This window comes from Cyrtonyx montezumae, unplaced genomic scaffold, assembly GCF_038088225.1.
Source record: "Cyrtonyx montezumae isolate F1298 unplaced genomic scaffold, pur_monq_1.0 scaffold_7, whole genome shotgun sequence".
In the NCBI taxonomy this organism is placed as follows: Eukaryota; Metazoa; Chordata; class Aves; order Galliformes; family Odontophoridae; genus Cyrtonyx; species Cyrtonyx montezumae.
Genome location: NW_027072078.1, coordinates 16,001,634 through 16,019,245, shown reverse-complemented (window position 1 = coordinate 16,019,245; position 17,612 = coordinate 16,001,634). Strand labels below are relative to the sequence as shown.

Below are 17,612 nucleotides of genomic sequence, written 5' to 3'. Positions count from 1 at the left end.
CACTGCCCCATTCCTACTAGATGCCAGCCTTTCCTACTAGATGCCAGCCAGTGTTGGCTCCTAGAGGTTATCTCTGCTATGTCCTATTTTGGTGTTTCTCCTAGATTCTCAGTATTCTCCTAAATGCAGTCCTTCCAAATCTTCCTCAGGTTGCAGATTCTCCATGGAAAACTCCATACATACTGTTTCTGTATTTTCTGGTAATGTCCTTGTGGTTTTCCTCTGCCAAGTTAGTTATCCTTTTCTTCCCTGTACCTAAAGAAATTACATATTCTTCTGTATTGAAGTAGGTGTTGAAAGAATAATGGGAAGAAATAGAACCAGATTTGTTTGCTTGCAGTTTGCATTGAAACTGGGGGGTAGAAGTTGACTGCCACTTTGAAATCCCAGTAAGTTTGTCTTGCTAGTGGCTTAAAATGCATAATTAATTGCATTGGTATAGCTTATTGTTTAGATAAGCTTGGTTTTTGTTTCACTATTATTGTTCTTTTGCTCAATTTGTTAGGAGTAGGTTTAAATTAAAGCAGGTGTCTTGTTAAGTAAGTTGTTTTTTGTTGTTTTTTTTTCCTTCTTTGATATTTCAACCAAAAGATTATTTCCATCAAAACATTTTTTAGATGTTTGATGGTTAGTGATAAAACTATGCTCAAAATGTCTGACTCATAAATGCTTATAGTGAAATGCTAGTGTACTTCAGGTGTTTCACAAATTCATTTGTTAGTTTTCTGAAAAACATACAGGGTGTTTTATGGAGATGATATTTCCAGCTACTGAAATCAGCTGTTCATAATGCTTTCTCATTACCTTCTTTACATCTGTCTTTACAAGTGAGACTCTACCCTCTGACCTAGAGGTCTGGGATTGGGAGCAGAATAAACCCCCCCACAATTCGGGTGGAAGCTGTCCAGATGGAGTAGTAGGTCCCTCTCACTAGTCTGTGGGTGCAGATCCACCCAAGGGTGCTGAGGGAGCTGGCTGAAGTGATTACCAAGCTGCTTTCTGCCATCTAGCAGTGTTCCTGGTCAAGCAAAGAGGTCCAAGAGAATTGGGAAGCTTGCCAGGGTGACTCCTATCTACAATATGGGTCTTAAGGAGGATCCTGGGAACTACAGACCTGTCAGTTTGACCTTGGTGCCAGGGAAGGTTGTAGAGCAGATCATTGTGAGTGAGGTTACTGAGCATGTGTGGACAGCTAGGGGATTAGGCCCAGCCATCATGAGTTCATGAGAGGGTCCTGCTTGACCAACCTGATCTCCTTCCATGATTGCACGACCCTCCCAGTGAGGGCCAAACCTGGAGAATGTTGATGAATGGAGTTAAATCCAGCTGGGAACTTATTGCTAGTGGTGTTCCCCAGGGATCAGTATTGGGGCCGATTCTATTCATTATATTTATTGATGACTTGGTGAGAGGATTTAGTGTACTCCTAGTAAATTTGCGGGTGATGCCAAACTTGAATGACATTTTGATTTGCCTGAGAATAGGGAGACCCTACAGAGGGATGCGGGAAGGCTGGATTGATGTTCTGAGGCCAGTGGGATGAAGTTCAACAAGACCAAGGCCAGGTCCTGTGCTTTGGCCTCAACAACCCCAGGTAATGCTACAGGCTTGGAGCAAAATGGCTGGAAGAATGTGTGAAAGAAACAGACCTGGAAGTGTTGAGTGATGCTCAGCTAAACATGAGCCAGCAGTGTGCCCAGGCAGCCAAGGAGGCAAGTGGCATCTTGGCTTGTATCAAGTAGTATTGCCAGCAGGAGCTGAGAGGTGATCATCTCCCTGTACTTAGCTCTGGTGAGGCCACATCTTGAGTGTTCAGTTTTGCACCCCTTGCTACAGGAAAGGCATTGAGGCCTTGGAGTGTGTGCAGAGAAGGGCAAAGAAGCTGATGAGGGGGTCTGGAGCACAAGACTTTAGGAGCACCTGAGGGAACCAGGATTGTTTAGACTGGAGAAGAGGGGGACATTATTGCTCTCTACTGCTCCCTGAAAGGAGATTCTGGTGAGGTGGGGATCAGCATCTTCTCTGAGGAAATGACCTCAAGTTGTACCAGGGAAAGTTCAGTTTGGATGTTGGTTGGCTGTTAGGAAAAATTTAATCTCTGAAAGCGTGGTCATGTGCTTTAACAGGCTGCCCAGGAAGGTGGCTGAGTCCGTGAAGATGTTCGAGATTAGTTGTTATACTAAGGGATATAGTTTAGTGGGGAAATATTGTTTGTAGGTAGATGATTTGACTAGGTGATCTTGAAGATCTTTTCCAACTTTGGTGATAATGTAGTCTTGATTTAGGATTTCTGCTAAGAATTACCTTCCAGTCTGTTGCAGCTGAGGTTAGAGTAAAGAGTATATAACCTGGTATAAAATTTTATGTAAAGCAGTCTGTGAACAATGTTGTTTCTTTTATTATAGCTAAATCACTGCTCAGTAATATTTTGAAGCATACCTGATATGCTGTCACAACATCCTTATGGAAAAGGATTCAGTAACTTGTTCCAAGTCCTACTAGATGGTACCCACATCTTACAAATCATTGGTGTTTGCTGTGATGTCATAAATGAGCATTGGCATAATAGTTATTTTCAACCTTTGTGAGGGTCCCTTTGGCAAAAAATAGCTTTTAACTGTATTGAATCCAAGTATTGCATTACTGTCTACGTATGATTATAATGAGTTAACTGTGAGTCTTAAGAGGAAATGTGCTCACGTGTGTTGTAGCTTATTATTAAACCTAATAAAACATCCCCCCCTCACTGAAGTATGCATCCCTTTGTGCAATATTATGCATCACAAGAATGTTTTGTCCATATTTCAGTTGAATTTTGCTTTTGAATAATGTTGTATGGTGCATCTGTAGAATAAGACAGCTTTGCTTTTGATGTTTGCTTTCGGTTGGTTTTAGTACTGTTTTTTTCTTCTAATTCATTGAGCTTCAGCATCTCTTGAAGAAAGAGAAGGCCAAATAGCACACACCAGAACTACCAGCTGTTAGACTTCTTGAAGAATTGTTTGGACTATTGCAAATAGTATGTGTGGAAATGTTGCCTTTATAGCAAAATAGAATTCTTAAACTGTTTATGCAAAATACCATGCATGTCACACTTTGTTCTGTTGTTACATGCAGAATGTCTCTGAAGATGTAGTTATGGATGTAAGCAGTTCTCCTTGTTCTGTTTTCCCAAACAATGTCAACTTGCTTTGTGTTTGCCATGGCTCTTACGTATAAATTGAAAATTGTAAACCTGCCTTTCTTCCTTCATTCTTCCAACATACCTGCTGTAGGCTTGCTGATAATTGTCTACAAAAATGTTAAAGGCCTGTGCTCTCACTTGAATCATCCGGTGCTTGGGAAGCTTCCATAAAAGTTCAGATGTCAACATTTATTGTAGATGGCCACTAGATTTGTCAGGAATGATTTAGCTTGGTGAAGCAGTGCTCGCTGTCACCAGTCATTTAGCTGTAGTCTGTTCCATTTCTGTTCCTTAGATCAAATTATCAAGAAATGTCATGGGGCTTTTCTCATTTCTAGTCAATATGTACCAATAATCACATCATAGAGGCACCTGAAATATTTTTGCTTGGTGATTTCTTACTGTAGAGGCTATACTGACCTTTAGCATCTCTTTTGTTCTGGTGGAAAGATAGTTGTAGCCAGTGTACCTGTTCGATTAAAGGTCTGCAACATCTAGGCAGTGTACTGTTGAGGATTTTGAGGAAGTTTCTGAAAGAAAAACTCGGGTGGAATAGCATAAGTTGTTGTGAGCTACTTACAGAATTTCAGTGAAGAAATACACTTTTTAATGATTATTTACTAAATTAAATTTTGTCATTTATTTGGAAACATTTAAGACCAGATGCCTCAGTTACGTGTTTCTGCATTCTTGAAATACTGTTGCAGTTGTATTTGAAGTAGGTTTGTTGGAGTCAAGCATGTAACATCCCCATTTAAACCTTGAGTTTGTGGGTTCTTAATGGAACATTTTTTGACCTTGCAACCTTGTCAAAGTTGCAGCTACTCTGAGATATTTTTGTTTCACTTACAACACGAAATGGATTTCTGTCTTCTTCCTAATGTTTTCTAAAGGTTACTTATGCAAACTTCTTCACTTCGGAGTTGTAGCCGCATTCTCCTCTTGAAGTTATTGTGTTAGGCTTAGTATTGCTTCTCTGTTTCAACGTCAACTTATTAATATTTATTATTACTTTTTGGGTGTTAGGTTTCAAAGTTAAAACGGAATTGGAAGATATGCTACAACGTGTTACAATAACTACAAAATAGAGATTCTGGAAAGTGGGAACTAATGTTATGTTTTTAAATGCATATCTCTGCCTAATGAAGGCAGGCTATACTTTTAATGCAGATTTAAAGTTATACATTTTCTTTGCTTGCATTCATTTTATTTTTGTATTTAAAATTTTCAAAAAATGTTAATGCTAAGATGTTGGCTACTGCAGCTGATGATGAGTTGGATTCTTTTGGAGAGCACCTACATTTCTTTCTGTTATTTGGAGTGGTATTTTCAGTGGATACAACTTCTGTTTGTATGATCTCTGTCTAAGCAGTTTTTTAGATCTGTCTTCATAAAGAATTTGCTGTGAGATAATCGTGTTATCTAGGATGCTCTTTGTACAGAACTTAATACCATTTGTGTTCCCTGGCTGAAATTTTGGTTCAGGAAATAGGGCACAGTGGTGAATAAAGCCCCATCTTTTCAGAGCAACATCTGCTTGGCTAAATGTGAGGCAGGCACTGAAATATATTGGAGGACATAAAGGTTTTATTGTGTGCCTTCTCTGTAGAGCAGATTTCAGATGCAGTTAGATAAATTCTTCGTTAGACGTTTCAGTAATTTTGGCTTGCCCCCTGTCAAGAAGGACTGTCTTTTAAGTGTGTTTTGGTGTGCAGGAGGTGACTTATGGAGGCTAATTATATACGTAACATGAAATTTATATTTATCATATAACATGTAAAAATAAAAGTAATATAGTCTTAATGAGAAACCAATTGTGGAATGTAGGGTAGACTTCTACCTGATCCACTCTGTGTTTTACCTCTCTCTTTGAGCAAAGAAAGGGTGGGGTGGATATTTTGTAGGTGTTCTTGCTGTGGCACATCAGAGGAATTTCCTGTTTGTTGGAAATCAAGACGATTAAGTAAACAGGCTAGTATCTTCACTTCGTTTATTTCAGGAAGTTGGTGGGTGATTGAGTGAACTAAAGTTGGAGGGAGAGTATATGAGCTTTGATTAAATACAAAAGGAATCTGTAGTTGAGGTCAATGTGAATATGGAGAATTGGTTTTGTTCCTTGATACTACTAACCAAAAATAACTTTTTTTTCTGTCATTTTGTTTTGTCTGTGAACAGTGCAGTGATTTCTTATTCCTGCTTAATATACTGTCTGCTTCAGTGTAAAGTTTTAGTCCTAAATGTGAGGAAAACTAGGGAGCAGCTGTGGTATGTTTGGTGTGTTTGTGGTTAGAATCACTGGGATAGTTGAAGACCCTGTTATAATCTGCAAGGTGTAACAACTAGCATTAACACCTTGTGTTTTTTAGAAGATTTCTATTTACTGTATACAGCACTGGTGTGTTTTGGGGGATTCCAAGAATGCTGAGACAGTTAGCTTTGATGTCTGATATCTCATTAAGGCTTTTCTTGTTCCAGTTGCTTATTCAGACAGTTGGCAAATGAATTTTAGAAGCTCTTAATTAAAGTTGCGTTGCTACAAATATTATATTTTGAACTGATAGCTAATGTAAAGTATTTTTAAGAGCTTGGTGGAAAAGTTGTTATTTGACTGAGCTTCAACACAAACAGCTGGAGGCAAGTTCTTGTACAGACGTGTGCTAAATTTTAGGAGTAGTGCTAGAAATCGTGCTATGTATGCTTGACTGACTGTTACATTCAGCCACTTTTAGTTGATCTCTTATTGAAACTTCAACCCATCTGCAATGCAAAACATGTGCTTCCAGACATGAGGATTTCTTTTCAGAGACTTTCTTGCATGTTACACAGATCGGTGGGTAAGGGAGGGACAGTTGCAGGCTGTCTGTTTTGCAGCTTCCAGTTGAAACTGAGAGTAAGGGCCTGTCAGTGGGGATGCTTGGTTATCATAGTTACTGGCATTCTACAGTTCAGGCTAGCAGCCTGGTCAAGAAAAGATTTCAAAATATGAAGGAAGTTCAAAATGTGTGGGGTTTTTTTGTTTGTTTTTTTTTAAGACAATTTTTTTTACGTATACATATTGCCTAATGATATCTTTTCAAACCCTGTTTACTTGAATAGTGAAGTATAGTACATTTTGTTTTGATCTTGACTTCCTATGTTTGAAGATCATGATTTTTTTGCTGAAGTCTGATGCCATGTTTTAATTTAGAAGAACAGCTTAAAGATGAACCTCGTGCTACTGAAAACTCAGCGTAAACATTTATGTTTTAAAATAATTAGTAACAACTTGAAAGAAATAAGTAAGGAATGAAGTAGTTTCTTAAAGTAATGCTGACTCCCCTGCTTCAGTGGTTGGAGTGAAGTTGAGTTTGGCAGGACAATCACCAGAGTTGTGGCGGATCATGTTGATTAATTTAATGAAAACATCTTTGATAAGTCAGAGGAAAAAGGGATGAGCTGGAAACAGATAAACTTGGGTCAGAGGTTGTCACATTCCTTTGTAATCCGATGAATAACTACTGAAATAAACTATATTCTGACTATTGATGTGTGATTAAATGCAACTATTTCTTTCTTGGATTTTATATGGAGGCAGGTAGAGAATGCTGCCAGGGACCTCAAGGGGTCACCCACAGTGCTTCTGATTATGTGAGCCTCTTTGTAAGCACAAGGCATAGCTCTTATTTTACCATTTCAAAGCTAGATTGTGTAAATATTTTGTTGTTGAACTGTACAAAAGAATGCCCTGAAATGATTTCTAAAATGTAGCAACATATGCTGTCTTAATGCATTAAACAAATACAGATTTTTTTACAATTAAATTACTGCATGAGCAATTTCAGGATACAAGCTTCTTGACTGTTAAACTCTTTCTGATTTTACTGAAGTGGCTAAAGGTTTATCCTTCATCAGACATTGCGTGTGATTTCAGCATGTTGTGTTGAGTACAAGCCTAGAAAACTATTGCCTGAAGTATGGTTTAAAAAAATAAAAAATAAAAACATTGGTTCAAAGAGGTACAGTGACAGAGGACTTTACGTGCTACAAGACTTTTATTTGGGATGTTTTGAATTTGATTTTTTTCTGTGTCTCTGTTTGAATTTGAGAGATGTTGGAACGTCTCCGATGTAAGAGTATTGGGATGTATCCAGCCTGGACCTGTGCTGTTTGAAGCTAAGAACTCCTGTTCAGGGTTTTCATCTTGATTACTCTTAATGTAAGCTTGTTCATAGGGTGTTGGATTATACACAGAGAACTTCACATGATTTCTAATCTTGTTCCAGATCTTTTTTTTTCCCCTTTTTATTTTTTTTCCACTGGAAGTAATACATTTAAGAGTACTTTAAGAGGAAGTTAAGATTATTGAGAGGAAAAATGGAGATGTGTGATCTCCAGATTATCACTTGCTTGATGATTCAGTATTAAATTCAGAGGAGAAATGTTAGTGTCAATTATGGCATAAAAATTATAGACAGCTATAAATAGATACACTTTTTAAAGTGCAAGACGTGGAGGATTTTTTTTTTGTCATGTGAGCAGAGTATCAGTATGAAAGAAAAGAACTTATGTGTTCAAACTGCCTTTCATTCTTTACCTTAACTTCAAGGAAATGTGTGGAAATGTGAATATGTGCTTTGGTTGTTAGTTTTTTGAAACTATGAATATGCTTTTTGGGTTTTAGCAAAAGTGTATCGAATTCATTTACTCCTCTAAAAGTAATTTTCAAGCCTAAATTGTATTAACTGTACAGCTTTTACATTTCTTTAAGCAGACAGATGAATGAGTATTATAGGTTAAAAATGTGCTAGAATCTTAACTTGTATGGTGGTGCATTACAGTGGTTTTTCTGTCATGTATAACTTCTTAAATAGTGGTGGGAGGCTGGCATGGTTGCAAGTGGAAGCAAAGCTCTAATTTCTGTGCTGTGTAGTCCCTTTAGGTTCAGGAGGCTAGATTTTCAAAAGGTAGAAGCTCAGTTGGTTGTTCAGATGGTGTTTTGACCATTTATGTATTGTTTATCTCTTGAGTAGACTTTTTTAAATAAATTCCATAGTTGTTTTGAAGAAACAAATCCTTAATGCATTAACAAGTATAAGCTTGCACAGAGTTGTTCTTGAATAATAAGAAAGGGTGGAGGTGAAAACATCAGTTGCCTGAAAGAGAATTGGTTTATGTTTTGGGATTTTATGCTACCAGTTTTCTTTGAATATACTTAAGCATTGTTAGAACAAAATGTGTGTTACATTGCATCTGAAATTATAGTGAATAGACACAGTCTTGAGCCCTTCAGGACACTGGCATTGCCAGTTGGATTTGGAATTTTGTAGTGTTTTTTCTAGGTTTCTTTTTTTTTTTTAATATATTTCTGTCATTAAATATGTGGGGCATAGACAAATTCTGTGGGTTTTTTTTTTTCCCCCAAAAATGATTTATTTCAGTGCAGAGTGCTTTTAGTATAAAGAAATAATGTTGTTGTAATGAAACTCAACTACTGCCTTGGATTCAGTTGGTTTAAGGTAGGAACTGCAGTGTCAAAATGCATGTCTGCAATACAGGGCCTCAGTGAAAGATACTAGAAATGCTTTCAGAACTTCTTTGTATCCAGGAGATCAGCTGATGCTTTCTGATAATAGCAGTTTGTTAGCTTCAGAATTCTGCAGTGGTGTCTGATTGTGAAAATGTCAGAAGTGTAGATCTGAAACGTGGTTCATAGGCTTTTCATTTTCCTTACGTGTGAATTTGTTTTTGTTGTTGTTTGTTTTGTCTTTGTTTTGTTTGTTTGTTGATATCACATCAATTCATGTTCATCCCAGCATACAAAACTACATCAGATTGTATAAGAAAAGTCTTGAAAAAATATTTTTTTTTTCCTGAATGACTGATAATCTTTTGTTTCACTGTGTGTTTAAAATAGTGTTACAATTAAAGATTGCAACTGTTGGCTTTACTGAAAGTCTCGTTATCTTTTCATAAATTAACTCTAGAATACTGGGCCTCATGCATTCAAAGGCAAATAAACCTAATGAACTGTTTTGGAATCTAGCAGATTTACAGCAGATTATGGGTATGCCTATTTAAATAACGTGTCAAATGGATCAAGCTGGCTGATGCACTCCAGACTGGATAATGAGATAATACATAGATTGCACTTCAGTGCAGGAGGCTTTACTTGTGTATGGAAGGCTACACCATGTCTAGACCTTATTTTATATAGGTGTCCTAGAATGACAGATACTAAGATGCCCTCGCATGAGGGAGTGAAGACTGAAAGCTAAGTATTTATATTGTCTGTGAAGTCTTTGTATGTTACTGTTGATTTTCTGGAAAAATGAGAATCGGTGTGTTGCTATGAAAAACGTTCCTTGAAAGGGCACCTGATGTTTACAGCTTAAACTAATCTCATTACTGCATTGGTTTTCTCATTCAGGTTAGCCCTGTCCAGTTTTTATGGCAGCAAAACAAAACCCATGAGGGTTGACAGTGTTAACATCGAAGAGAAGCAGACATCCAGGAATTACATTTATTGTAACTGGTTTAGATGCATCTTACTAGGGTAAAAATAGAAAAATGCTTAAGATCAGAATTTGTATATACCTTTAGAAAATGAGTCTTTCTTGAATCATTGGTTGACAAGTGTTCTTGGAAGAGCAATGTTCAGAGATCTGTAAAGTCTTATCTGGTAAGCTGTCAGTGCTCTTTGACTCTAGAAGCAGCGTCAAATTGAAATTGTCACTGCCATCAAGTGCCTCAGTTCACTGATAGTTCTGAAAACTTCCCATGCTTGTTACTGTGTAGGTGTTTGAGCACAAAATTAAATCACTGATTATGTTTAGGGGAGGGAATAGCCAATGATTCTGAACGACAGAGTCTCATTAGAGAGCCTTCTTCTGCCATTCTTGGGATGCTACTAGAAAAATAGTGTGTTATCTGAGAGAACATATGTTAGAACCTTTTTGTACAAATGCCAAATGGGCAGTGAGTCTTTGCTGTGCTTTCTCTGACTTGATTGCTTTATGAGTCTGTTCAGTTTGTTCTACTGCTGAACTGCCATGGACAAGTCAAGCACAGATCAACAGCTGACTGGAAATTTCAGTGCACACATTTAAAATGTTGTTCTGTACTACAGATTGCTCAAATAAAACCCGAAAGCTGCTCATTTCTGTTAAATTGTTTTGATGGATGCTTGAAATTAATAGGACAAAGGCGTTGAAAAATGGCTTGAATTTTAAAATTATTTTGTCACTTCTGGTATGTGCTAAACAGAAGTGTGAATTACTTAAATTCTACTAACCTGCAAGTGCCTTAGAATTGTAATTGGCTTCCTTTTTCTATTTCTTAGATTTAACTTGGTTCTAAACCATTTCTTGAAAAATCAGAAAGAAAGAAAAAATAAACGTTTAAACATCTGCTGTTCTCCTTTCTTGTCATAAATGAAAATATCATAGCCTTAGAAAGGCCATACTTCAGCAAACTAGGACCTGTGTGTGCTGTGTTCAACAATAGCGTGAAGATTTCTGTCAAAAGTTTTAACCTCTTAATTTTAATTGGCATGTACACTGTTTTCGAGTTGTTACTGTTTTTAGTTCTGTTACTGAAAAGTTTAGATACTTTTAGCTGAATGTTTTGTCTCCTCTGCCTTAATTCATCAGTTTAATCCACTCGTGGAGCTTCTGCAAAGAGATCCATTTTAGGGTACTAGCAAATTAATATTTGCCATTTCTTAAGTGAGACACTGTTCTCTGTGTGCCTTTTGCAAGAGAACACTGACATGCTTAGAGGATATGCAGCTGACGTTAGAAAGCTTGGGTGGGGACTACTAGGAGCTGGCAAATACTACAGGATTTAGTGCCAAGCTTGCTGACACAACAGTACTTTACTTGTAAAAATTTTCTTTGGGCTGCTGATTCTGTCTTCAGAGTAACTGGAACTGAAACAGTGACTAATGCCAAGTTAAAATAGCAAAAGCAACAATTTATAGGAAATAGACAATGTTCTTATTACTAAATATTTCTGAAGATTTGAGTTGTGGAAAGAAACCAGCAAACTCCTCTCATACTGAAAGGATGAATTATGCACAGTGTCATAGAATGAATGCACTGCAGAACAAATTCCATCTAACTGTGGAGTGTCAAAAACAGCTTAAAGAAGGAAAAGATAGCTGTGTAAAATATCTGTAAATATTGAGTTCTGTTTTTTTATCATGGTGTCCATTTGATTCACCAGTTTATAGACATGTTTCCTAAGGCACATTTTAAATAGCTTCCCTTAGCCTTCAGACATTGAGAAATATGGGTTCTCAAATGAGAACAGTTACTATAGTTTGTTTACCACTTCACCTTAAGTTTAAAGTGTTTTGGGTTGAATCTACAATATTTCTGGTTCATATAAAAGCCCAAGGACTAATAAAGCAAAGCTTTGAAGGGATGTGAAAATTCAGTTTCTGTTTGTTTTGATGGAGGTTAGGTACAGTGTAGGAATACCCTGCTGTCTCCAGTTCTGCGTGGAGAGGGTTTTGGGGTAACATTACGGAGAAGAGCCTTTGTGGGGTCAGGTGGTGGTGGTAGAAGTAGGCGTGCCTGACTTAAAAGGCATAGGAACTGGTATAGTCTTGGTGGAAGTATGCAGTCTAATAATACGAGCATATTGATTATGTATATATGTATATACATATATATACATACATATAAAATTATAATTAATTATAATATAATTAAATTATATATATATATATAATTTAATTATAATTGTAATTGTTTATAATTACAATTATAAACAATTGTGTATAATTATAATTTAATATGGAGGCTTGCCGATGTGACTCCCATCTTCAAGAAAGGCCGTAAGGAAGACCCGGGGAACTACAGGCCTGTCAGCCTGACCTCGGTATCAGGGAAAGTTATGGAACAGATGATATTGAGGGAGATCACACGACACGTGCATGGCAATAAAGGGATCAGACCCAGCCAGCACGGGTTCACCAGGGGCAGGTCGTGCTTGTCCAACCTCATCTCCTTCTATGACTGGGTGACCAGACAGGTAGATGAGGGAAAGGCTGTTGATGTAGTCTACCTGGACTTCAGCAAGGCCTTTGACACGGTCTCCCACAGTATTCTCCTAAGGAAACTGGCAGCCCGTGGTGTGGACAGGTTCACTCTTCTCTGGGTGGAGAACTGGCTGGAGGGCCGTGCCCAGAGGGTAGTGGTTAATGGAGTTAAGTCCAGCTGGCGTCCTGTAACGAGTGGTGTCCCCCAAGGGTCAGTTTTGGGGCCCATCTTGTTTAATATCTTTATTGATGACCTAGACGAGGGAATTGAGTGTACGCTCAGTAAGTTTGCAGATGACACAAAGCTGGGAGGATGTGTCAAACTGCCTGAGGGTAGGGAGGCCCTTCAGAGGGATTTGGATAGGCTGAACAGCTGGGCTGAGCAAAATGGGATGAGGTTCAATAAGACCAAGTGCCGGGTCCTGCACTTTGGCCACAATAATCCCATGCAATGCTATAGGCTTGGGGCAGAATGGCTTGAAGAATGTAGAGAGGAAAAGGACCTGGGGGTGTTGGTGGATGCTCGGCTCAACATGAGCCGGCAGTGTGCCCAGGTGGCTAAGAAGGCCAGCATCCTGGCCTGTATTAGAAATAGTGTAGCCAGCAGGAGCAGGGGGGTGATCATCCCCCTGTACTCAGCTCTGGTACGGCCGCACCTCGAGTACTGTGTTCAGTTTTGGGCCCCTCACTACAAGAAGGACATTGAGGCCCTGGAGCGTGTTCAGAGAAGGGCAACAAAACTGGTGAGGGGTCTGGAGCACAAGTCTTATGAGGAGCGGCTGAGGGAGCTGGGATTGTTCAGTCTGGAGAAGAGGAGGCTCAGAGGAGACCTTATTGCACTCTACCACTTCCTGAAGGGGGGTTGTGGTGAGGAGGGGGTAGGCCTCTTCTCCCTGATAAGTAATGACAGGACGAGAGGGAATGGCCACAAGTTGCGCCAGGGAAGATTTAGATTAGACCTCAGGAAGCATTTCTTTTCTGAAAGAGTGGTCAGGCACTGGAATGGCCTGCCTAGGGAGGTGGTTGAGGCACCATCCCTAGCGCTGTTCAAGAAGTGTTTAGATGAGGTGCTAAAGGACTTAATTTAGTAGTTGGGTAGAGATAGTGATAGGAGGATGGTTGGACTAGATGATCTTATAGGTCCTTTCCAACCTTATGAACTTATGAACTTATATATATATATATATATATATATAATATAATTTATATATTTTTGCAGCTTTTCTGCAGTATACATTGTCATGTTAGGTTAAATATTCATAGAATTATTTGAGTTTGAAGAGACCTTTAAAGGTCATCTAGTCCAACCCTTCTGCAATGAACAGGGACATCTGCAGGTAGATCAGATTGTTCAGAGCCCCATCCGGCCTGAGTTTGAACAACTCCAGGTATGGGGCACCCGCCACCTCTCTGAGCAACCTGTTCCAGTGCTTCATTGCACTTATCGTAAGGAAAAAAAAAAAACAGAAACAGCAGAATATTTTCATATATCCAATCAAACTCTCCCCTCTATGAGTTTAAAACAATTTCCCCTTGTCCTATCACAACAGACTCTCCTGAAGAATCTGTTCCTTTCTTTCTTACGTCTCCCCATTAAGATACTGAAGCTCTGCTATCAGGTCTCCCTGAAATGAGGCTTTTCTAATCCATTCTGAAGAGCCCCAGCTCTCTCAGCCTGTCCTCATGAGGGAGGTGTTCCATCCCTGGGGTGATTTTTTTTGTGGCCCTCCTCTGGAGGTGCTTCAGCAGGTCTGTGCCTCTCCTGTACTGAGGACTCCACATGTGGATGCAGTATTCCAGGTGAGGCCTCACCAGCCCAGAGTAGAGGGGCTGGATCACCTACGTCCCTTGACCTACTGGTCATACTTTTGATGTAGCCCAGGATACGGTTGGCTTTCTGCATTGTGAGGAGGACACGTTGCTGGCTCGTGTCCAGCTTGCAGTCTACAGTCCCTCAAAGTTCTTTTTGGCAGGACTGTACACAATCCTTTCATCCTCCCACCTTTTATTGATAATAGGCATTGCCACAGCTCAGGTGCAGAATCTTGTACTCGGCTTTGTTAAACCTTGTGAGGTTCTCTTGGGTCCACTGTTCAAGCCTGTCTTTATCATTGCCCCTATAAGATAAGAAGCTGCATTCTTTTCTCCCACAAAATTAAAATTTCAGTAGGAGTTTGAAGCTGCTTTGCCTAGGGCACCTGGATGGCAGTGTCTTGTGTCTTTGGGAAGCTCTGTCTTCAGCTGACCTCAGAGTAGTAGGTTGCCTCTGGTCTCCTGTTGCCTGATGATTAAGGTGAAGTGAAATGTAAATACAGGAATAGAAGGGTTAAATCATGGGGGTCTTTTTTTGCATAAACTGCTGCCATAAATAGCCTAAAACTGATTGAACAGAGAACACCTTTGTAATCTTTTGTAATCTCTCTCATCACTTCAACTCTACAGTACAGTGATGTTTTTCAGATCGAGGTTTGTCATCCTGAAGACTAGCACTTACACAATTGCTTCTGAGTTTACGGAATTTAAACTGGTGCATTTGAAAGTCTGTGTAGCAAATTCCTGTGTTGACCATGTCAAAGGACACTGCAAACTGTGGTTTGTTGGGGTTTTTCTATGCAGCTCTTGATGGTTGATGAATGTTCTATATCATATCGTACGCATTTACTCTTTTTTTTTTTTTTTGGGGGGGGGGGGGTAATCACTCCTAAATTGCTACCTCTATCGTTTTCTCTCAGAGTATGTTAAAATATCTCTAAATTTTCATTCTGAACAAATCCTGGGTTTAAAAGTGTGGACATACTGAGCAAGGTATGTGTGTCTTAGCACCACAGAAAGGGCTTGAAGGATGTGTTTAGGGAAGAGAGGCTTTTTAACAAAAAAATGAATTTCCTTTCAGTTTGTAACAGGTAACCGTTGGAAATTAAGTCTTTACTTTGGTCACTCGAACTTATTAAATAAGCGAGAGTCAGCTAGCTGTAATGGTGACCCTTTGCTTATAGGTGAAGGGTTTGTTGGTCAGATGGAAATTGTGCAGTATCACTGTAGCGATCTGAAGAGTGTCCAAGATTTCAACAACTTGATTGCTGGTATTCTCTGTTGCCTGCTTAAGCATTTCTGTTTACAGATGTGTAAAGTCAGCTATTTATTGCGCAGTGAGACTGCACTTTCTGTTAGTTCCTTAGCTGTGGTCAGCTGAATTCTTTGGACAAGAATTGAATTTTTTAATGTAGAGTCTGTAGACTTTGCCGATAATAGCTGGCAGTTAAATACATATACAAGGTTGAAGAGAATTCTTGGAAAAGAGAAGGCTCCAGGGAGACCTCATTGTGGCCTTCCAGTACTTAAAGAGAGTGTAAACTGGAGGGGGGATGACTGTTTACACGGGTTGATAGTGATAGGGCAAGGGGGAATGGTTTTAAACTAAGACAGGGGACATCTAGATTAGATGTTAGGACGAAGTTTTTCACTCCAAGGGTGTTGAAGCACTGAAACAGGTTACCCAGGGATGCCACATCCCTGGGGGCATTCTGTAAGGGCAGCATGAAATAATTTCTGATGTTGTATTGAGTATTGTGGACTTCGTCTTTTTCTGCATGATTCTGACATAAAGAGGAATGTAAGAGTGACTAATTATCCCTTGCAGCTTTCATACTTACTCTTTAAAAGTGAGTACTATCATCAACTTAGTATCACTGTGCAATTTTTGTAGAACTTATGGACAAACATGCCTTGACTTCAGAACATTTTTTAGGAGTATAGCAGCTGACACTAGCTTTCTTGGACACCAATGCAATCTGAGTTATTACTTTCATTTTTTTCAGATGGAGCAATTATCAGATGAAGAGCTTGACCATGGCGCAGAAGAAGACAGTGATAAGGAAGATCAAGATCTGGACAAGATGTTTGGGGCCTGGCTAGGAGAACTGGACAAACTTACACAGGTTAGGGAGCTTTCAGTCATCCCATAGAATAATTATAAATAATGATTACAGTGTTTATGATTAAAGTGTTTATTTTCAGTTGAATACTAACTACTTTACCTTAATGAGGATCCTTTTGAACACTTCAAATAAGTATGAATTAAATCTTTTAGCTGTGGTGCTTTGTCAGGGTGTGTGTATCCTCAGCTGTTACTGTATGAGGGTAGAAGATTCTTCTCTTCTCAGTTAATTAGCACTACCACTTGGAGCAAGACTGGTAGTAGCATATGACCAACTCCATATTCTTAAAAGGGTTCTGAATTAACTTATTTTATTCATTTTCAAGTTGATAAATTCATTTTTCACAACCTGATATTTTGACCTTTCCCAAATGGCATAATCTATTTGGAAAACTGTGGAATTGATCTTTTGTCCTCACGTATATCGAGAAACACAGAATTCATTTGGCTAGTACTAGGCTATATCTCCAAACACGCATTTAAGACATTGTCTAGAGGCAATGTAATTGAATCTGTTTGTTGCACCTGAACAGCAATAAGGAACAAGAACGTGTGAATGATGCCTATGATGATGTGCTAAGGTCACCTGTTACACCCTAGAGGACTATAATTCCAGAGTACTTTTCCAGCATCAGAGTGGCAGCTAACAGGACATCTTTTAGCATATTTCTAGTGCTTTTTCTTTCCTTCATGAGCAAATCTTATGTTTTGCACGGTATGTCAGATTTCCAAGGTAAAAGTCCATTTCTCTGTGACCTCCTGCTTTGTTTTTTCCAGCTGTGTGTTCTGGCCCTTCTGAATAGTGTATTTCATCTTCTCATTCTTTGTCACATAGATCTTAAGTAATGATGCTCCAAGTTTCAGATGGGAGGAGGCTTTTCTCATCACTTCTTCACTGTAAGCTTGGGGGAAAAGGAAGAATCTTCATCTTATGGGAAGACTGATAGAAGATAATCATGCAACAGGACGTTTCAGATTCAGTCTTGTGCATGTTGTCTTTGGTTTAAAGGACCTTCCTGCAAGTTTTAAATTCAGATGGCCTTGTAAAATAGGGTAAAATGGGGAAATAAAGAATCCTACCTTTTCAGATGAATAGAAGACAGCATGAAATAAATCTGTGTCATAATTCTTCTTGTCTTTTAACTCCTTGTGAAAGATTTTTGTGAGAGTGCTTTCACAAAGCCCATACCTTCACATTTCCACTAATGAGGATCTTCACATAAGAGCACAGTGAGTTATTAGTTTTAGACTTTTGTTCTTGGTTTCACTTTAGCAAATATGAGTAACTTCCAAATACATGTACAGCTGTGAGCCCCAAGTAAATCACATTTAATACATAGAATTTCTGCTGATATCTGAATTTGTGTTCTAATACATGTAGAGTACTTACGATATACAAATAAGTAGTTATGGGCAGGACACAAGCTGTTTCTAACTTACGTACTGCCATGAAACACAGTCTGCAATAT

General features: G+C 38.8%; 1 protein-coding gene across 6 annotated transcripts in view; it reads left to right on the top strand.

The window, feature by feature from the left end:
* RAPH1 (Ras association (RalGDS/AF-6) and pleckstrin homology domains 1) overlaps positions 1 to 17,612 on the top strand; it is a 132,779-nt gene that overhangs the window by 68,484 nt on the left and 46,683 nt on the right. For all 6 annotated transcript variants that reach the window (XM_065750382.1, XM_065750383.1, XM_065750381.1 and 3 more), the window contains exon 2: positions 16,025 to 16,144. In XM_065750382.1, coding sequence (XP_065606454.1) covers positions 16,025 to 16,144 — 120 coding nt within the window. The remainder of the gene's footprint in view (positions 1 to 16,024; positions 16,145 to 17,612) is intronic.